The following is a 23,235-nucleotide window of genomic DNA, read 5'->3' as shown; positions in this document are numbered from 1 at the left end:
TTCCACACAACTACTTTCTCTCTCTCTCTCTCTCTCTCTCTCTTTCTCTCTCTATTGATCTCTTTCTCCCCACTTTGTCACTATGTCTGTCTCTCAGCCTGTCTCTTCCCTAGATCTATTAATATCGCACCACTAAGAGCTGCAGCATAATGGCCCGGTGCCGAGCAGAGTGCCACAAGATGTTCCACCGTGACAAACAGATGGCCTGCTCGTGTCTTGGCTCCGACCGCTCAATTACCACTAGCGATTGACTGAGACGGCACTCGCGTCGTCCTAACGAGCACGGCACAGTCTGGCTCCTACTGCTGCTCATAGTCTGAAAGAGCAGGAAAAATCTCCTCACACGCCGGCACAGAAAGAAACCGGCGGTTCACATTCAACGCCGTCTTCGAGCGGGGAGTCGGATTGCTTTTACAGTGTGCTTCGATTCGGAAATAAGCAAATTCTAGGAATATTTTCACATAAAAATAGCATTACGGTTGCTCATTCATTAAGCCGTGGCATTCAGACAATGCATTTTAAGTGTGTTTGTGCGTGTGTGTGTATACAGTCGGATGTATACGGATGCTATAAATGTGTGCATATTCACCGCAGCTGTGAATACTCGCTTTCGGTCTCGTCTTGAAACAGCACAGGAATTTTCCATTAAAAAAAAATATATATAAACATATATATAAAAGAGAGTCCGCAGTATAATGCTGAAGCCGTAATCCGTGATTAGCATGTTTAACAGACAGCTGAGACACTTGGAGCAAAAATATGGGAGAAAATATTTCAAAAAAGGAGAAAAGGAAAAGCTGGTGGCTGATTGAAGTCTGACATCACTCCATCATGAGTTGTAGAAGATCAGTCTGAATCTGGTCTTTAATGCAAAAACACCAGAAATGATCATAAAAAGGTTTGTATGTGGATGCATTATTCCTTTTTTCTACATTAGGTTTTTATGTAACTCTCCATCAAACCGTAAAGCCAGAACAATACTAACACAAGCACAGAGGTTTTCACGACGTCTAATCGTGCTGGCTGCAGAGCTAGTGCAATTTATTTTCCCTTTTATTCATTTGAGTTGTTATTTTTTCTCCAAATGATTATTGCTTAATGCGCGGAAAACAAACATGCATGTAATACCCCACGCATCCTCACACAGCACAGCATGGGTGTTCCTACGTACAATACAAAAACCAGCTTTTCCCTAGCTTTAAAATCGTTCTGCAGCATCGTTTCTGAAAGACACGACAAATATGATAAAGTCCACTTTATCACGGACTTTAACACTAATCACTGCAAAAAAAAAGAAAAAGAGAGAGACCTAGCCGCTGCGGTTACTGTTACAAAAACATGAAAATATGTCATTGTAGCAGAAACCCACTAATAAAAATCTGAATATCTGGGAATGTGAAAATAAAAATCATAATAAAGTAATGACACAAAGTCTTCTTCTAATATATTTCTAAAAAAAAAAGAAAAAAAAAGCACGAATAGTCACAGTAATCATCGGCGTTAAGCATGTCTCTGAGATTCAAGGCCTCCAGCTGACAAGATCTCAGTCTGAAGTAGAGAGTTCATTAATAAAGGTATAATTTCTCAACAGATGCATGTTGGTGAGGTGATCACGCCAGCGCGTGTGTGTTATAGGGAGTGATGGTGATTAGGGGTGGAGAGTGAAGTGGATATGTGCAATTAGGGCTGAACATGACCGGTCCCTACTGCTCCTCATTTGCTGTTATATTCACATCTGGTGTCATACCTTCATCATAGGAAGGGGGCAGGCAGGCATTTTTGCATTTGCACACATCTCGGCTACCTTAAAGCTCGTCAAACTCATTTTCATAATTAGCAAAATTACCAATGATTGCAACTGTATTTCCTGTCTCTTTTTTTGGGAGGTTCGGGTGAGACTATATTTAGTAAAGTTAACCGCACCGAAGTACCTCTCAGAGCTAGCCATCTGCTTATGTAAGCTCTTCTTTTACACCGACTACAGACTCTACAGCTGAGGCCAAAATATCTACCTAAGCTGAAGATATTCAATGGTTTAATTTTTCACCGTTGCCGAGAAGCGCAAAACACGATAACAAATCCAAAAACACAAGGACGATCCAGACAAAGTGGAAAAGCCAGGTATAGTTGTTACGAATGGGATTCTTTCCTCTGATTGGACGAGACATCGGGCACTCAGGACATATATGGAGGTCCAGCAGTAGCTGCAGCAGTAGAAAGTGGATTGGTGTGTGTATGAACACAGCTCTGCTCTTATAGCGCTCCTTACATCCTTTAATCTGGAATAGTTCAGTCTTCCGAACATTAGGTGTGTTTTCAGAGATCGCAAACTGATCTTTACTCCATGATACACTATCAGTATGTCCAACATCACGCCATATGAACGTCCTTCCTCACAGTAGCGCTGAATGAATTATAAATATAAAAAATATCGAAATATCGAAAAATGTCCTACTTCTTGTAGGAAAAACTATTTTCTACTTCCTGTATATCCTGAGTGACAGATATCTCGTCCAATCAGCAGTAAGAATTCCATTCACAAACTATACCTATTTGTTACCTATAACGATTTGTTCTTTTGTTCCCGGATTTGTTCTTTTGTTCCCGGATTTGTTCTTTTATTTCCGGATTTGTTCTTTTGTTCCCGGATTTGTTCTTTTGTTCCCGGATTTGTTCTTTTATTTCGAGATTTGTTCTTTTGTTTCGGGATTTGTTCTTTTGTTTCGGGATTTGTTCTTTTGTTTCGAGATTTGTTCTTTTATTTCGAGATTTGTTCTTTTGTTTCGGGATTTGTTCTTTTGTTTCGGGATTTGTTCTTTTATTTCGAGATTTGTTGTTTTGTTTCGGGATTTGTTCTTTTATTTCGAGATTTGTTCTTTTATTTCGAGATTTGTTCTTTTATTTCGAGATTTGTTCTTTTATTTCGAGATTTGTTCTTTTGTTTCGGGATTTGTTCTTTTATTTCGAGATTTGTTCTTTTATTTCGAGATTTGTTCTTTTGTTTCCAGATTTGTTCTTTTATTTCCGGATTTGTTCTTTTATTTCAAGATTTGTTCTTTTGTTTCGGGATTTGTTCTTTTATTTCGAGATTTCTTCTTTTATTTCGAGATTTGTTCTTTTGTTTCGGGATTTGTTCTTTTGTTTCGGGATTTGTTCTTTTATTTCCAGATTTGTTCTTTTGTTTTCGGGATTTGTTCTTTTATTTCAAGATTTGTTCTTTTATTTCGAGATTTGTTCTTTTATTTCGAGATTTGTTCTTTTATTTCGAGATTTGTTCTTTTATTTCGAGATTTGTTGTTTTGGTTCTGGATTTGTTCTTTTGTTTCCAGATTTGTTGTTTTGTTTCCAGATTTGTTCTTTTGTTTCCAGATTTGTTGTTTTGGTTCCGGATTTGTTCTTTTATTTCGAGATTTGTTGTTTTGTTCCTGGATTTGTTCTTTTGTTTCTGGATTTGTTCTTTTGTTTCTGGATTTGTTCTTTTGTTTCCGGATTTGTTCTTTTGTTTCCGGATTTGTTCTTTAGTTTCCGGATTTGTTCTTTTGTTTCCGGATTTGTTCTTCTGTTCCCAGATTTGCTCTAATATTCCTGGATTTGTTCATTTATTTTCAGATTTGTTCTTTTGTTTCTGGATTTGTTCTTTTATTTCCGGATTTGCTCTTTTGTTCCCAGATTTGCTCTTTTGTTCCTAGATTTGTTATTTTGTTTCCAGATTTGTTATTTTGTTTTGCACTTTCGGCCACCGTACCATACATTTCCTTTGGCAAGTTACTTACACCATCTACTTTGGTGACATAGGAGGTCATTTTAAAATCGATTAGACAACAAACAAAACAATCGGCAATTGATTATTGTATTTTTAATCTATAATAAATCTGGAATATTTCAGAAATTGATGAAATGACTTAGAAGCTTAAATTAGGAGTTAATTGAGGCTGTAATAGGGCCGTTAGAGACCCTTGATGCCATGACATTAGCCAAGCAGCTCAGCTAATATATCAGAAAAACCTCTGGACCTTCACAAGCCCAGTTCCTCCTTAGGAGCAATTTCCAAAATATAGACCGTACCATAAACAACTGTATGCAAATATAAAAATCTTGGCACCACAGAGACAGGAATGTGGCACAAATAATCTTGCAATAATTCAAAGAACACCATGCTAACTGTGAAGCATGGGGATGTCAGCATCATGTGGTTTTGTGACAGGTGACAACAAAACAAAAGTATTGGAGAGGTCAGCACACAGTCTTGACCAACTGAAGCGTAGTCAGCGTATTGTAACTACCAGAGGCTGATATTTAAGCAGCTAACTGTGTCGATGTATAAATTAAAGACAGGGAGCTGTCAATTTCAATAGAGGGCAGAAATCTGGCAGAAGTTGAATAGGTCAATAAGTCGACACAGTGATGATTAAAGTCTTCATAAGCCAGGGTGTTTATAACCCCAGAATGCAACAACAAATGATCTGCCAATGCTAAGAGCCCAAATTTTGCAATGTAAGACTAGTCCTGTGTTTTGATTGTTTCATAATTGATTCTGAAGTCATGGTCATCCTTTCATAAATAAGTAAATAAGCAGAGCTGATACGTTGGTACAGTAGGGAGTCATGCTGCACCACAGCTCCAGGGTCTGGTTGAACCCTTCTGCAGCTATAAAAAGTGAATGAGTGATATTTCAGTTATTTAGGAAGCATTCTGCATCATTGTAAATGTCTCTTATTTATGAGCATCAGTGTTGTGCAGATAAGTAAGTGGCAGTTTCTAGTAGAGCTGAACAATGATTTGATATTCAGAACACGGAGGCCTCGGTGCTTACTGTACTGAAAGGGCAACCCTGGAGTTAAGTGGCTGTTTAAACAGAAGCTGTCTTTACTTTTGCCCATTATCCCTTATTGCCTTCTGACTTTTTATTACAGTATATACACAATACTGTACATCATGAGCTATATAATAAACACACACGCAAACGGAAGCATGCACAGACAGACAGACAGACAGACAGACACACACACAGACAGACAGACACGCATGCACAGACAGATAGACATGCACACACAGACAAACAGACACACACACACACACAAAGAGAAGCATGCACAGACAGACACACACACACCCAAAGAGGAGCATGCACAGACAGACAAACAGACAGACAAACACAGACAGACTGACAAACAGACAGTCACACACAAAGAGAAGCATGCAGACAGACAGACAGACACATACAGACAGACACACAAAGAGAAGCAGGCACAGACAGACAAACACAGACAGACTGACAGACAGACAGTCACACACAAAGAGAAGCATGCACAGACAGACAAACAGACAGACACACACAGACAGACTGACTGACAGACAGACACACACAAAGAGAAGCATAAACAGACAGACAGACAGACACACACACACATACAGACTGACAGACAGACACACACAAAGAGAAGCATGCACAGACAGACAGATAGACACACACACACAGACTGACAGACAGACACACACACACAAAGAGAAGCATAAACAGACTGACAGACAGACACACACACAAAGAGAAGCATGCACAGACAGACAGATAGACACACACATACAGACTGACAGACAGACACACACAAAGAGAAGCATGCACAGACAGACAGACTGACAGACACACACACACAAAGAGAAGCATGCACAGACAGACAGACAGACACACACACACAAAGAGAAGCATGCACAGACAGACAGATAGACACACACACACAGACTGACAGACAGACACACACAAAGAGAAGCATGCACAGACAGACAGATAGACACACACACATACAGACTGACAGACAGACACACACAAAGAGAAGCATGCACAGACAGACAGACTGACAGGCAGACACACAGACACAAAGAGAAGCATGCACCGACAGACACACACACACACAAATAAAAGCATGCACAGACAGACAGACAGTCAGACAGACAGACACACACAAACAGAAGCATGAGCAGACAGACAGACAGACACACACACAAACAGAAGCATGCACAGACAGATAGACACACACACACACAAACAAACAGAAGCATGCACAGACAGATAGACAGACACACACAAACAGAAGCATGAGCAGACAGACAGACAGACACACACACAAACAGAAGCATGCACAGACAGATAGACACACACACACACACAAACAAACAGAAGCATGCACAGACAGATAGACAGACACACACACACACACAAACAGAAGCATGAGCAGACAGACAGACACACACACAAACAGAAACATGTGCAGACAGATAGACACACACACACACAAACAAACAGAAGCATGCACAGACAGACAGATAGACAGACACACAAAATCACATAAACAGAAGCATGCACAGACAGATAGAAAGACAGACAGACAGTCTCACACACACACACACACACACACACAGATGTCCTTCTCCCATGGAATCATGGGAACAACACCATATTCAGGTGGCTCTTGTGGCTGGGTGAGTTTAACTGGCCACTCTGCTGTCCACTGCAGTTGGAACAAAAGCCTTTGGAGCGTTCACCGAGAGCTGAGCCGAGTGTGGGCTTGTCTGAGTGCAGGTATAATAAGGAGGACAAAAGCAGAAGCTGCTCACGTATGCACGTGTGTTTGTAGAGTGTAAGAAATCCGACTTGTCATCAGATTTCTTAAGAACTTAAAACCCAAACGTTCTTTCCCTTCCTAAATGACATTTCCGCCACCTCATGTGCCGTGTTTACCGACAAGTAAACGGGACGATTCGCGGGACTCTATCGTTCCCGCCTGGCTTCTCATACATATAAGCATTGGAAGTCGCAGCACGGTTCTTTTCTTCACCCTGCCGAGGAGCGCGGAGCAGCGCGATGGGTTTCCTTTTTGTGGTGTATTGATTGGAACCGTTTATACTCCTCTTGAGCGTGAGCTCTCACTTAGCCTGGAGGGCCACATCCCTCCCCTGTGGACATTTAAACCCCCCACCCCACACATACACCCACCCACCCACACACACAAACACACACACCTCTCCAAATAGAGCCACACACACACACACTCCGATCAACTGCATTACACGCTGTTTGAGCTCTGGACCACTGCTGTTCAGTATCTTTGGCATCCGTAATGTGAAAATGAAAAAATAAAAAAATCAAGCAAAAATATCAGATCAGTTCTTTTTCAGTGTGACGATTTAGTCTTCATCTCTCCCCCCATTCTCTTCAGTTTCCTTCACATTGTCGGTGGATTTGCTATATATATGTATATATATATATATAAACAATACTCTGGATCTCTACATATTGCTCTAAAGGAAAAGAAAAGAAACTCCTTCTATTAAGTTTTGGTGTACACAGTTCCATCTCACATCCAAACAACACGAACACAAACACGGATATGTCGAGCTCACCAGGCAGGAGAAGGAGTCGTTCATGCGGTGGAGGAGTGTGTGTTTCTGCAGCATTTGGAACAGGCTGGCGTGATCGAAGCTGCAGGGAACAGCAGAGATGAGCTCCTCGACTCCTGCCCTCTCCAAACCTGAGCCACAAAAATACACTCATTTCAGCCTGCAGAACTTGACAGACCTCACACCGACAAATAAAACAAAATGGTAGCTATAAACGGCTAACAAAATTTCATTAAAGGCTAACGAGGAACGGAATTCATCATGCATCATTCTTCAGCAGTGCCTGCATATTTTACGACCGGGTCTATATCCGGGCAGGAGCAGAAACCGAGCTCACACTTTAGAACGCTCTGTAAAGAACACAAATCTGTCTTTGGTTGCATTGGCATCACCGGCTTCATTTATTTGCATGTCACTTCTTTTGGCCAAAGCTACTCTGTGACAGCCAGTTTTCCTGCTTGAGCAGTAAACATTTGACACTTACAGCCCCTTCTCAGACATGTGGGGCCCATCATCTGACGACAGATCCCTGCTTGAGCACAATGTGATTTTTTTTTTAGTTTCTACAATGCAGATAGCTGATAAAACAAAGAACCCTTCAGTTGAGTGCAATTCGTTTTCCGAAGCCTGAAAGCACGTGCGATCAATTTTCACCGCTTTCTAAAATCATCCGTCTGTCGTGAGCACCGGTAAAAGAACAAGACGAGGCCTGGACCGCACGGCCTGAACCGCACGTACCGATCTCGGGTACAGTTGGCCCGAATCTCAACCTTGAATGAGGCATTACACCTTTGTGAAGGTTTGATAAATATGTGCATTTGTGTGAGAGAGCGTGTGAGTGATTACCATCTGTCTCCACACATCCCAATTTGCACTCACTTTTCATAAATAAAGAACAAGCAGATGACAAGCGCATCGTGGCGAAGAAAGAAAATGACACACATGGGAGATGTGAAGGGTTTGGGGTCAGGGCAGTGTGTACGTGTGGTGTGTGGTGTGTGGTGTGTATGTGTGTGTGTGTGGAAGGCTGTAGGAGTTTTTTTTTTCTTAAAAAAGGAGGAGGGAGCACTAAAAGTGTGCCCAAGTTCATTTCCACTCCTTTCATTGCGTTTGTCACATGCATCCTGAAAACCGGCTAATGGGAGACCCATCAAAAGCCTAACACTTGCTGCCGGCAGTCTGAGAGTGTGCACATATGCGGAGTGAGGTCTTCGCTCCACAACACCCACAAAAGACCAAGGCTTTTGAGACGCATCTTCAGACGCCTGCATGGCCAGCGGCACCTTTTTGAGCCGGGCATTAGTGATCGCTTTTATTAACGCTGCCATTTTTGGCATGCCGATGACTTTGTGGATGCTTGTATGGACAGAGAAAAGCGCTGTGTATGTGCCCAGAAGCGCTGTGGGCATCTGTTAGTTGCCCCCCCCCCCAACCGAAACGACGGTAGACAACAAGTGCAATTCTCCAATTGACTCGCAAACACTTCTGTCCTGGCCCAGAAAAAAGGGTCCGCCTCTCCATTGTCCCACTCGCTTTAATTCCGATATAGGTCATATTACACACATTACAATCGGAGCATCAACTGCTTCGTGTCATTTGGTGGAAAACGGGGACAGGAACGATTGTTGGGCAGGGGGCACAAAGAAAACAAGGAAGAGATTAAAGAACGGAGACAAAAGGAGATATAGATTCGATGCAGTAATAGAGAAGAGGGAAGCTTGGTATTGATCTGCGAGGCGCGAGCCTGACAGATTCAGTTCGACTGAAGAATCATATTGATCTGTGTCAACCTTAACTTACAGCTATTATCTGTAGACATGGGGAGGAGGAGGAGGAGGACGTGGGCCGTCGTCTCTAATCAGAGCTGAAGAGCTGAGGCATGACGCCCGGTACAGCAGAGACAGACCGGCTCCCGATTCTGTCTTCATGGCAGCAGTCACATCCATGTGACATGAGCCACCAAGGTGGACATGAGCTTCATGACAGATATTAACACAGAGTAGAACCGAAATCACAGGTACAGCCCCGCCCGTCACTTCAGCCGGAGCAGCTCGGGTTTGACAGACAGATGTGGACAGACAGGACAGCTGTGCTTTATACTGGGTTAATATGGCCTATATGGACACATACACACACGCACATTTATAAAACTCTGTGGCTCATCTGTGCCATGAGATGAGAGGTCCATACTGGTCACCGAAGAGACTAAGGCAAGTGGACAGCACTGACAGTGACGGACGGTTTCAGACTCAACAGTAATCCAGGTGTGTAATGTGGAAAAACAATAAGAAAAGTGAACTTCATGAAGCAGCTTTCAACATCTATAGAGGTGTCTATAGAGGGGATGTGGTAGCTTAGAGGCTAAGATGTTGGACTAATGACCTGAAGGTTGTGAGGTTGAATCCCAGGTCTACCAAGCTGCCACTGGTGGGCTCCTTGAGCAAGGCCCTCAACCATCAGTTGCTCAATTGTATAAAAAAATGAGATAAAATGTAAGTCGCTCTGGATAATGGCGTCTGCCAAATGTTGAAGAGGGTACTATATAAGTGTGAAGCGACTCAAACAGAAAAATTCCGCTACAAGCGTACCACATCTGTTTTAACTATAAGAAGGCAGCACACTTCATTTAAAACTTCATGGTCTGAATTTTCACTTCTATCCTTTTCTACATAAACTCCCATCAGCGAACAGAACTGCACTGCCTTTGGTACCACCATGTTCAAATTCATGTGACTTTTGAGATTTCCATAAAAAAAATAAAAAAAATAAAAACATCTTTGGCTTGCAAAAAGTGACAAAAATGATTGAGGAAGGGGGAAAAAAACTGTATGAGGTCCAGCATGATGTGAGAAACAAGGAGGAGGAAGAGGGCCTTGAAGATCTGATACTCTTCGAAAGTGGAGCGCTCGTCCTCACATGCCGGAAAAAAAGTCACTGGAAGTCACAAAGTGCCTTATTTTATTCTGACAACTGTCCAACATTTCAGTCAGCATTGGATACGCTTGAGGTCTCTTGCTTGTTATGGTGACGAAACTAAAAGGAAGGTCAAAAGCAAAATTCTGACCAGCACTTATGAAGTTATGGAAAGGACTGTTCTGGTCAGTTCAAGAAAAGGTTGACTAGTTTCAGGGATAAACTATAGCAGTTTAGGGAAAGTTGGATTTCATTAAGTGACAGGCAGAATTTATTTAGCTTTAAGATAAAAAGAGGCTTTTAGGACATAGACAAGTTATATTAATGTGAATAAGGAATCAGAAAATAAAGGTCACATGTCAGAGTGGACGTTAACCTACTGAGTAATGAAGCAGGGGCATCTTTCTGGATATTCCCGCCTCTGCAGTTGTGCTGCTGGTTCTGGGCAGGAGGTACCGGTTTGTAGGACTGGCCAGTGGCACGGTACATCGCCTGCACCCACAGCGAACGATCCTGTTCATCGTGGGTGGCAAACACCACCAAATCCCCTTCTTTGACTGCACTAAAAAAGGCTTGGCCTCCCTGAAGACCTAGAAAAGATATTTGCTCATTAGAACTGAAAGAAACCGGTTCAGCATTTTTAAAAAAAGCTAATAACCTGTACACGGTTTATATGCATACACTCAAGGAAAAAGTAACAATGCATTAAAAAGATAAATACAGAAGTACAGCCTTGATAAGTTAATCATTTTTGTGAGTCTTTCTTCCAAAACGAAGGACAAGCAAGTGTCCAAGGAGCACTCAAGATTTTAGACAAAGTATACTTCAACTACGTGGAGGGTCTGTATGTTTTTAAATGATTCTTTCCCTCTCTAAAAATTTTCCCTTCAGTCAAACGAGAATGGAGCTATATTTTCTTTCTGTGCAACCACTTAGTTACTGATGTCTTCAAAAAGCCTGAGCTTATAACGTCAAGTGTCAGAAAGGATTGTTGGAAGGGGGATAATACTGGCCCTGAAACACACAGGAAAGAAATCATTTACCTTGCACTCGAAGTTCACGCTGAATTTTTAGCAACGCGTGAAAGAAAGGGTATTGCACACTCTGGCAGGATCAACACACCACTTTAACTTTCGAAGATTATCGTCATGTACAGTGTACGACAATGCAAAAGCAATGAAATGCTTACTTGCATTACTTAACTTTGCACATCAGCATCACCAACTTATCTATATTATCTACATAGTTTTGCAATGTTTAAGACAATTACACAATTGAGTGTCCCAGAATGTTTCACTAGATTGTATAGTTATTCATGTATTAAGCCGTGACCGTGTACCGAAATCAGAACAATAAGCGTACTCTCTATAAAGGGCAATGATGTGATTGAATTGTTCAGCATTTATTCAAGTTTTTAGTAATCACAGCCATTTATTATACAGGCCCTTCATTTTCATATCCTCAGGGTGATTGGACAGTTGACTGATAAGCAGTGTCATGGTCAGGTCAGGTCTGTTTCTACACTATTTCATGACAGATTAAGGAGTTGATTCTAGGTGTTCAATTTGTGTTCATAAAAGAGGCTAACATTAGACTGGAAGACAAAACAGACAAATCGGAGAGAGAGAGCAGAAACTTTAAGAGTGGCCAAATCAATGTGGTATGTTCTTAATAAGAAGGAATGCACTGGTGAGCTCAGCAGCACCAATAGGCCTACATCTACAATCCTGGACTTGTTTGTCCGGCACATGCCACAAATACTTGATCACGTCGGGATTCGGGGAATTTGGAGGCCAATTCAACACCTTGAACTCTGTGTCATGTTCCTCAAATCATTCCTGAACAATGTTTGCAGTGTCGCAGGATGCTGCTGAAAGAGACCACTGCCATTAGGGAAAACTACTGCCATGAAGAGGCGTACCTGATCCACAACAATGTTTAAGTAGGCGGTCCGTGTCAAAGTAACATCCACGTTTTTATTCAACCTTTATTTTACCAGGAAAAGCACAGTGAGATTAAAAAGCTCTTTTGTAAGAGCATCTTTGCCAAGCAGCACATTTATATGAATGCCAGGACCCAAGATTTCCCAGCAGAACGTTGCCCAGAGCATCACACTGCCTCCGCCGGCTTGCTTTCTTCTCAGAGCGCATCCCGGTGCCATCTCTTCCCCAGCTGAGTGCCGCACACGCAGCCGGACGTCCACGTGATGGAAAAGAAAATGTGATTTGTGATTCTTCTTCCATTGCTGCATGGACGTATTGCCTGTTGTAAGTGTTTTCAGGGGTCAGCATGGGAACTCTGACCTGTCTGTGCCATTTCTATGAACGTTTTCAGCAATTTTGCTACTCTAGCTCTTCTGTGGGATCAAACCAGAAGGGCTAGCCCTTGCTTTACACGCATATTCCCCTGTCACCAGTTCACCAGTCGACCAGTTGTCCTTCCTGGGATCAGTTTTGCTAGGGCACTAACCACTGCGTATCAGGAACACCCTACAAGACCTGTTGCTTTGGAGATGCTCACCTAACCATCACAATTCGGCCCCTTGTCAAAGTCACTGGGATCCTTATACCTGCCATTTTTTCCTGCTTCACATCGACTTTCGAGAACTGACTGTTCACTTGCCGCCTCGCTACTTGACAGGTGTCACCGTATCCAGATAATCAGTCAATCATGTCAGTGGTTTTAATGTTATACCATATAGATGCACAGTATGTAAAGTGACACTAGAACCTATGGTGTATTAGAGTAAGTATTAGACAATGAGCAAAAATAATGTTTCCTCAATTCATTGCTTCCATAACAACCACGAGTAACGAAACCTGAGTTTATATTAACGCTGTATGTCTCACCACCGCAGAGAAGAAACCCTACAAATCTGATGGTACGAAGATGCTCCACATAATGATCAGTTTCTCTCTCTCTGAAAAAAAGTGTTTCTTTCAATTAGAATTTTAAGAGCAATAAAAGCAAAAGATACATTTTTTATGATACTGGAAATTAGCCCCCAAAAAGCTGTAATACAGCAAGCGTAAAAAAAAAAAGGAAAAGGGTGGTGCATAGACATCGAGAACAGTCAAATTATCAAACGATCCAAACTCTCTGTAAGGCTGATTTCATTAAACTTTAATTACAACTTGCCACTGTAATTAGAAGGAGTACTTATTTGCAGACTTGTTACTGTAGAAGCAATCGGTGTTTATACTCAATACCAGGGGTAAATTTCGAGATGAGAGTAAAGTACAAGCTCACCAGGCTGGGGATCAGAATAATCTACTGTATATCCATCCAGCTGCATCAGTTCATGTGGCTCGGATTTTTTCTCTCTGTAGCTGCACATGGCGAACGTGTACTGGCTGACCTGAAAACAGGCAAAGTCTCTTCTTATTTAATAAATAGAATTAAAAGAGAACATTCAGAATACGTTAATGGAAAATACATATAGCTGCCCTGGTAATCAGACAGCGACGGTACGAGTAACTATCAGAACTTACCTGAACCAGAACAAAATATCGCCTCTTCCACCGTTTCCACACCCTCTGCCCTAATGCATAGAGGTACCTTGGGAAGAAAAAAAGATATATATAGATATATAAATACTAACTTAAAAAAAATATATCATCGTTTAGCGATATAAATACAAGATCTTAAAGGCTTTAGTGAAATGAAATAATTTCATAGCAAAAGATGCCGTGTAAAGGACACTTTAAGTTGGAGAAGGAAAGAATGTCCAGTGGAAAAAAAGAAAGAAAGAAAGAAAGCATCCACTTGTAAAAAATGATTTTCAGTTCACTCTTTGACACCTTTTTATACAGCCCTGGCCCTATTGAGATGCTATCAGTACTGAGCCACGATGACTGAGAGGTCCGTCTGCACCTGTACCTGGTTACTGCACTTCGCTTCTGTTTCTGACCTGAAGACAAATGTGTGTGTTTTGTTTAGAAAGATGACAAAATCAAGCAAAAACCAAGTCAGCAGAGGGGGGTGAAGTTAAACCAAGGACACGATTCAACATCTGTTATGACACATGATGTCTAATTAGAGCAAGCGGAAAGGGCTAAAAGCTCTCTGCTCTCGGCTCACACGAACAAGTGGAGAGAAGCGACTCCTTGTCTTAAGATATCTGTCATTAAGCTATGATAAAAAGTACTACAATGTGGGTAAGGGTGGCAAGGCAATATCACACAAAAGCACATCCACATTCTTCTGTGGGGCGGGGGGGGGGAGTGTCAAGCTGTAAGGTTTAACAATTTACAGGGCTTCGGCGCCATCAAGTGGACGAACCTTGTCACCACAGTGGAAAAAAATCCTGTATGATCCTGACATTAACTATTTACTCAACGAGACCCTTCTTGCATTAATTAAAGGCGAAATCAGCTCAGTAAAGACTGTAATCAAATAATCATCATCCTATCAGTTTCTGTAAGTGTAATGTGTCGATAATTTGTCAATATATGTATATATATATAAGGAATAAAGTCTGGTATTAGGATTTCTTAGGAGAATTCTTAAGCAGGCATGCCTCTACATTCCATTAAAAGTAAAGTGTGGACATTTCCTCCAGAGATAAAGTCCTGATCTATGTGCTTTCTTATCTTTATCGAGAGATAAAATGGCAGAGCTATTAGAAAGAAATGAGTGTGTGTGGGGGGGGGAAGACTTAGTGAGTGAGCCTGTGAGAGTGATGGAGGGAGAGAAACAGACAGACAGACAAACAAAAGCGAGAGAAGCCCGAAGCTGGCAACTCTCCCGTTCGGAGCTGTGGAGGGGTCGTGCTGCCAAACTCAATAGTTCTTCAGTCTCTTCACTGCTCAACAGATGGCTGCTTTTAATGGGGGGCATTCAACCTGAAAATCCCCTTTCAATGCACCTCCTTTTTTTTTTTTTTGCTTTTTTTAAGTCCTCAGGTGTGTGTGTGTGTGTGTGTGTGTGCGCATGTTAGCATTTTAGTGACCCGGAGTAAAGCTGTAAATCTGTCAATCTGGCTGGTACATATCTGAAATGATATAAAGAAAAAAGAAAAAAAAAAGTCAATCATTTATGTAGATCTCAAGTCTCCTGAAGGACCTGAAATGGCATCGGTAGCAATCAGGCTTTTTCGAGGTATTGCAGAAAGGAAACTAGCATCTAGCACGAGTCAAGTGCAGCTGGAGAGTTTTTGCACACACTGCCCAGCAGCAGGCAGCCTTTTCATGTGCTTTATGAATGTGTCATGAGTTCAGGGAAACAGGTGACAGATCAATGTCTGTCTATTGGCTGCTATACTTACAGCAAAAAAATATTTTTTTTGATATTTATGGATAGCAATCACATAACTTTTTATATCTCCTGTCAAACAAACCAAACGTTGAGAACTGAAATGTTCACCCTGATACCTACATTTATTCCAGTCGAGATATACCAGAGCTTTGTGTTAGAATGTATGCTCTGGGTATAAATGTAAATATCCCCCCACCACCAGAAGTGAAAGTCCAAGATGGCTTTAAAACCACTTGTGGGGTCAGATATAAAAAGGTAATGACAGACTGAAGAGGCTTCTGCTAATTAGCACAGGTCTCTCAGGGAGCAGGCTCTATAGTGAGAGCCTGCTGGAGCTCCTCCATAATTAACAGGCTGATGGCAAAGGCCTGTCTGTCTCACCCTTTACAATAGCCCTGCATTATGGTGGCTAGGGGAACTGCCTTCATCTGCTCCCATGACTATTTACTAGCAGTTTGGTCAATATCGCTAAGAATAACAGAGTCAACATGATTGTATTTTGTGTAAAGTTTGGGATTGATTAAGCAACAGACGCAATATGAGCAATGCTATGTACCCACTTCAATGAATGACCACTTTCAGTGATGCCGGACTTTTTGAGAAGGCAACGTCAGTTTCCTTTTAATGATGCATTTCCAAGCATTCACTGTATTTCAATGAAGTGGCTTTTAACGAATCCTCTACAACTAAACAAACAGGACGAAATGCCGTGCCAGTTTGTATCTCTTCTGCCCATTTTATCCCTTATAACGCTTGTCAAAAGTGACAAAATAATAAACAAAAACATAAAGCATGTGACTATTGCCAATCACAGTAGAGTTCTGCTGCCCTCATGTGGAAAAAAGTACCGGATCAAATAGACGCAATATTAAAAACAAATCTAGCCAACATGCGCCAATCATGGGACGGCTTTTCTTTAAAACACAGATTACACTGAGCTTCAAGAGCTGTGTTCCTTCCTGTATGCCAGTAACATTTAACATACGTGCTGTTTAAGGGAGTTTAACAGAGTGATTAAAGGAGAAGTTCACTTCCAGAACTTAGTCTACAAAGAATTTCCTCACCCCCTTGTCATCCGAGATTTTCATGTCTTTCTTTCTTTAGTCGTAAAGAAATTGTTTCTTGAGGAAAACATTTCAGGATTTCTCTCCATATAGTGGACTTCAGCGGTGCCCGTGAGTTTGACCTTCCAAAATACAGATTAAATGCAGCTTCAGAGAGCTCTAAACCCCGATCCCAGCCCAGGAAGAAGGCTCTTATCTAACCAAACCATCGGTCACTTTCTTAGAAAAGTAAAAAAATTTGTATACATTTTAACCGCAAAAGCCCGTCTAGCACTAGCTCTGGGATGCGTGTCTGCGACGCTACATACTACGTAATCACATTGGAAAGGTCAAGCGTGACGTAGGCGGCGTTTGACTTATTACATTCTAATACATTCGCTTTGTAAACACTGGGTCTGTAGCTCCGCCTACATCACTACATTCCGACGTGATTATGTAGTACGTAGCATTGCGAACGCGCATCCCAGAGCTAGTGCTAGAAGAGCTTTTGTGGTTAAAACGTATAAAATTTTTTAATTTTTTCTAAGAAAATGAGCGATGGTTTGGTTAGATAAGAGCCTTCTTCCTGGGCTGTTGAATTTTCCTCACTGGTCAGTTTTGGGATAAACACGCTATCAAATATTTACTGATTCTTTTCTGAAAAATATATGTGATACAGTAAATGGTCAGAATCTTTAATTACCAAATGTAAATATACAGCAGTGTATATATACAGATCCGCAATAAAAATAGAATCGTCATCAACTGGTCTGATCGGTCAATTTAACACCTGAGCATAACGATTATTGCAACAATTATTCTACTCCAGTGAAGTCCAGCACACAGCAGCTCCAAACAACCGATTCATCACTGTAGCCACTAACAGTTTGACGTACCCACTGTGCTTCATGTTTGGTGGTTTGTCCATACGCACAGCCAGTTTAATCTTCAGGTCTGAATCCTGGCTGTTTTTGGGGATGGTCATCTTATGCAGCTCTGCGGTTTTGGGTCCATTTGTTGTTGGGTTCAGTACCACCTGGTTTAGGAAGAGAAGACAATGTCTAAAAGTTGATAAAAGGGTCGAAATATGGATCGAGAGGTGAATAATAAAGAGACGAGAAGAAAAGGATAGAGAGAGATTCACTAAAGAGAGGACCAAATAGATAAAAGAGGAGCAGATGCATATTGAGGGTCTCTAATGGGAGTCTCCATCTGTTACCCTGGGAGCCTAGCTTTCTTTCATGAAACACACACACACACTCACTCACAAACACACACGCGTGTGCGATAAACTTGGGCCAACAACTAGTAGTTTATGGGTTACGATAACTAGGGAACTGGGGGGGGGTGGCATCCAAATGTTATCATGAAATCAGTCACTAGCTGGAATTTATACCAATTATACTTAATACCAATTTAAGATAATCAGTAGGACATGATAGAGCAAAATTAGCACTCTTTTCTCCTCCCCTCAGTGAAGTTGTAAAATGCTTAAAAGCCTTCGTGTCATGTAGAGGGCGCTAACACAACGTGCTGGATGTAGCAGAAGCAAAAGTCTTGTTTGCTTGTGAATTTTCATTATAGCCCATTATATCCAGCGAGCTAATTGTAATTACTGTATTTACTGTAATTACTGTAATTATATTTGCGTATATTTTCCGCAGTTTGGAATAAAATGAATCATTAGTAGCACAGAAAGAAGGAAGGTGCAGGGTTGCAGAACTGTAACATGTACTGTATAATTTATCTTAAATCATAATTCAGTGGATTTTTATGCTTCAATCATGTACAAGAGCGGAGTAACGGATGTGAAGCTGCATCTGAATCTGAAATCTATTTAGATGCTCGTGTGGGTTTAGTTAAGACGGACGCGAATGAGGCGTTGCGTCCGGTGCTACAGAGGACGCCGGACTGGACGTCTCCTCTAAATCCACGGCTCTACCCAGACTCCGTACACAAAATCCAGCTGGGGCAGACCGACTCAGGTGTGTTAACTCGTGTAACCAGTTCAGCTCTGCAGGACTGGACCTCACTCTGCTCTAACATGAATCTGATTAATGCGTCTCACCCTGCCCAGCTCTTTATCCTCCAGAGCCAGTACTCCTGTGCTCTCGGTAAACAGTTTCACTTTGACCACCGGTAGCGGGTGGGTTGTGGTGAAGTCTCCTTGTGTGCCCCACCTGCAGACAAACACAACAGGTATTCATAAACAGGTGGGAAAAAAAATACTGGTGCACTGGTTAAAGAATGGTGGGGTCACTCAGCAGTCATTTACTTGGACAGCTGGTTAAATTATATGGAAAAACATTACAGAGTCTTCACAACAGCAATCAAACATGTCCAGGGACACCTCTGCTGCCAAAATGCCTTAGACGATTGAAGAAAAATGTTCAGATTTTGGACACTTGACCTTCCTCTCACCTTTAACCCTGCTGGAGACCCAAATCTGGTTCATCTGGTACACAATGATAATTCCATACACATTTCACAAACATTAGATGACTCTTGAGATACGTAATAGATAACAGGATCTGGGATGAACTGATGGACAGACAAAACCCAAATCCCAGTGGCAGAGGAATAAAAAACACCATTATAAGATTACAAAGAAAATTAAGGGATTATTCATGCTTTAATTTAGTCATCAGTAACAGCTTGGCTCTCGCAGTAGTGCCTGCTTGGAAATAAATCAGAGTTAAATACTATTTCTCTCATCTTAACAAGTTATTGTTATTGCTGAAAGAGAGAGAGAGAGTGAGAAAGAGAGGACAAGTGAATGTCAGTGAGTTATAGATTGTTTATAGCTGCTACGGGACTGTTAAAAATGGTGCTGTTCATTTATACAGAAAACGGAGTAATCAGCAAGCTGTTGTTCCATAAGACGTGCTGGATGTAGAAAAAGCAGAACTCACATTTACATCCTGTTTGCCTGTAAATTTTCATTACGAAGCTACGAAACTAGAGATCTAATTGCATTTAGAAATCTGTGACATGAGACGGTATATATTTGTCTATATTTTCCCCGTGTTGATATAAAACAAGTATCGTAGCAAGTAAGGGAGCTACAAGTAACACAACCACACTGATCAGGTATAACATTCTGAGCAGTGACCGGTGAGGTGAATAACACTGATGATCTCCTCATCATGGCACCTGTTAGTGGGTGGGATATATTAGGCAGCAAGTGAACATTTTGTCCTCAAAGTTGATGTGTTAGAAGCAGGAAAAATGGACAAGCGTAAGGATTTGAGCGAGTTTGATGAAGGGCCAAATTTTGATGGCTAGACTACTGGATCAGAGCATCTCCAAAACTGCAGCTCTTGTGGGGTGTTCCCGGTCTGCAGTGGTCAGTATCTATCAAAAGTCGTCCAAGGAGGGAACAGTGGTGAACCGGCGACAGGGTCATGGGCGGCCAAGGCTCATTGATGCACGTGGGGAGAGAAGGCTGGCCCGTGTGATCCGATCCAACAGACAAGCTACTGTTGCTCAAACTGCTGAAGAAGTTAATGCTGGTTCTGATAGAAAGGGGTCAGAATACACAGTACAGGACAGGTCAGGGCTGTTTTGGCAGCAAAAGGGGGACCAACACAATATCAAGCAGGTGGTCATAATGTTATGCTTGGTCGGTGTGTATACACTATAATTTTAAATCATAATCTACAAAGTGTGGTTTCGAGCTTTCAGTGGATTTTTATGCTTCAATCATGTACAAGAGAACAAATGTTAGAAGCGGTGCCGTTCCGGTGTGACTTACATTTTTTATCTATGTTTTTTATTTATAAAATTGAGCAATTGAGGGTTAAAGGCCTTGCTCAAGAGCCCAGCAGTAGCAGATTTGTGAAGCTGGGATTCAATCTCATACAGTAACCCGGCTTATAAAATAAATGTATATTAAACTTGTCCATTGTAATTTTGTCTATCATGAACACAGCTCACTTAAAAACCTGCTCTGAATTACAGGGAACGCATGTGGAAGCTCACGCCATCCTACCCAGAAAAACAAGTGAAGACGTTCCCTGAAATAGCCTTTCACTGAAAAGAGCCTCAGGGGTGTGTCCAGTCAGTCACATCCATGTGTCACCTGGGGCTGTATAAAACTATTGTATGAGAGTAAACAGGAGCAGGCGCTGAGGCTGGACACCCAGCTGGCCAACGTGGTGAGATTCTCTGCACACAGAGACGGATAAATTCATCAGTAAACTCTCTCGCATTGTACAGAGTCAGAGATCAGCTGGATTTTTATTTAAACAGCACTTTTAATTACAGACATTGTCACAAAATGTGGTGTTATAGATACTTAAAGTTAGATCTAGATCCCTAATGTGGAAACTTTAAATGACCTCAATCTACAGAGCTGTCATTTCTAAACCCACTGGTTGCTAAGGCAACCGGTCACCAGTAATAGCACTGAATAGTTCTGACCACACACACACACACACACACACACACACCCACACTCTTTTCCTTTGGATCTTTTCAATTCAATTAAGCTCCACACCTGTGTTCAGCTATTCAAGACTTGAAAGTCTGTGTAGTTTTTGTTGTTGTTGTTAATTAGTTTTGTTAATTAGACTTTAGCCACATAATTAAGACTAAAGCAGCCCGGAAATTATACTAAAATCTAACGAACACTCACTATCCACATGGACGAGTCGCAAAGCCACACAAAAGAGAAATACAGACAGGACAGAAATGTCTGCATTGTTAAAAAATATCCACTGCAAACTGGTAATTAAATGCATGTCCATATACTACCATCTCCTCATCATGGCACCTGTTAGTAGGTGGGATATATTAGGCAGCAAGTCAACATTTTGTCCTCAAAGTTGATGTTAAAAGCAGGAAAAATGGACAAGCGTAAGGATTTAAGCGAGTTTGACGAAGGGCCAAATTGTGATGTCTAGACCACTGGATCAGAGCATCTCCAAAACTGCAGCTCTTGTGGGGTGTTCCCGGTCTGCAATGGTCAGTATCTATCCAAGGAAGGAACAGTGGTGAACTAGCAACAGGGTCATGGACAGCCAAGGCTCATTGAGGCATGCACGTATTATAATTAAAATAATCCTGGGCTCAGAGCTCAAGCATGAATTTCCCGTGATAAATTACAGTGTGATTATCTAAAGGATCAAGCCTGAGCAGCTAAAAGCCTAATAATCACAGCGCAATCATATCATAAAGGCACAACCTAGACAGAATTCAATTATTCAAAGAGAGGTTTCAATTTCACTTCTCGGTTCAGTGTGAGAAAAGAGACGCAATCTCCCAGGCACGCGCCAACGTATGGAATAGATCACTGCCCGGCTTCACTAATAAAGGTTAAGAGATGCATCCAGCTCTTTGTATCCCAAACATTTCTTATAAACTCATTTGATGATAAATGAGGCTAAATGAGAAGTTAAATGAAATTGAACTGGATAATCGGTCCATTCAGGGCTCTAGATGACATGTGCAAAGGGCAGCCTGCATTTGGCCAAATATCATGAGCAGTGGCACGTGTCTCGCCTTTGAGGAATCTTTCATTCAGATCTTCCAGCCTCTGGAGCCAGGAGCAGTTTTCTATGCAGTGGCAGAATGAACAGCTATAAAGTTATGGTTTAGCAGAGATGAAATGAGGGTTTCTCAGACACGGTTCAGGCTAAAAAGCTTTTCATGTCTCTTTTCATCCAGACAGAAAAGTGGCTTTTCCTCACAGCACAGTCCATGGAAGTCAATACACATTCATATGATATAAGTCTCCTTTTATAAAAATGCAATTTCAGACATTTCCACCTCATGGCCATGTTTTTTTGTCATCAGATTATAAATATGTCTGCAATTTCTATTAACTCTGAAGGTAAAGAGAAGATATGGAAGGCACATTTCTAGGCGTTCCCAACAATTATATAATTGTGCACTGTATGCAAGGGAAGTAAAACTGTCTCTGACGCCCTCTAGTGGCTGACTGCAGTATAGTTTTAACCCCACCTTGTCTTATGTTAGTGAATGGGATCTGTATTTCATAGGAATCAGTCACTGATTTAAAAAAAAAAAAAGCATAATTAAAGAGGTGATTGATATTTCTAGATATTTCTATTTTATAGTTCTATAGCAAAGCCATGTCCTGTTCTATCAGACCCTCAGAGGGGATTTCTGGCATGTTGCTCATTTTGATATCTTTAGCTGTAGCTCACTGTAGTGATAAAACTATCAAACCAACCTGAGTGGACTAAGATACATTTATTAATAACTTAATATTTAGTTTATGACTTTAGTGGACACTCAATTCAGTTAGCCAGTTACTCACAGGAAAAAAAGGGGGAAGAGATAGAAGAATAAAAGAATACATGGTGATCTACTGTAGATGTCAGAGCTGGATGAAACTCATGGAGAGTGGCAAGTTTTTCCTAAAAAATTGTGTTTACTGATCTATTTTTAGTTGGTGGCTTCCTCTAGCTACTCACATACTGCTCAGAAAATTAAGTGAACACTTACACTGATCAGGCATAACATTATGACCACCTGCCTAATATTGTGTTGGTCCTCCTTTTGTTGCCAAAACAGCCCTGACCCGTCGAGGCATGGACTCCACTAGATCCCTGAAGGTGTGCTGTGGTATCTGGCACTAAGATGTTAGCAGCAGATCCTTTAA

The 23,235-nt window shown here is 41.4% G+C and overlaps 1 protein-coding gene across 4 annotated transcripts in view; it reads right to left on the bottom strand.

Annotated features, from left to right (window-relative positions):
- The window catches only part of cadps2 (Ca++-dependent secretion activator 2), a 132,011-nt gene that overhangs the window by 38,833 nt on the left and 69,943 nt on the right, over positions 1-23,235 (bottom strand). For all 4 annotated transcript variants that reach the window (XM_058408476.1, XM_058408479.1, XM_058408477.1 and 1 more), the window contains exons 7-12: positions 18,676-18,787; positions 17,504-17,643; positions 13,800-13,866; positions 13,558-13,666; positions 10,689-10,898; positions 7,399-7,526 (exon numbers count right to left, since the gene is read on the bottom strand). In XM_058408476.1, the coding sequence (XP_058264459.1) occupies positions 7,399-7,526; positions 10,689-10,898; positions 13,558-13,666; positions 13,800-13,866; positions 17,504-17,643; positions 18,676-18,787 (766 nt within the window). The remainder of the gene's footprint in view (positions 1-7,398; positions 7,527-10,688; positions 10,899-13,557; positions 13,667-13,799; positions 13,867-17,503; positions 17,644-18,675; positions 18,788-23,235) is intronic.

The sequence above is a fragment of the Hemibagrus wyckioides genome, linkage group LG14 (genome assembly GCF_019097595.1).
Source record: "Hemibagrus wyckioides isolate EC202008001 linkage group LG14, SWU_Hwy_1.0, whole genome shotgun sequence".
Lineage (NCBI taxonomy): Eukaryota > Metazoa > Chordata > Actinopteri > Siluriformes > Bagridae > Hemibagrus > Hemibagrus wyckioides.
The sequence above is the reverse complement of the archived record's forward strand: the minus strand, read 5'-3'. Positions and strand labels throughout refer to the sequence as shown.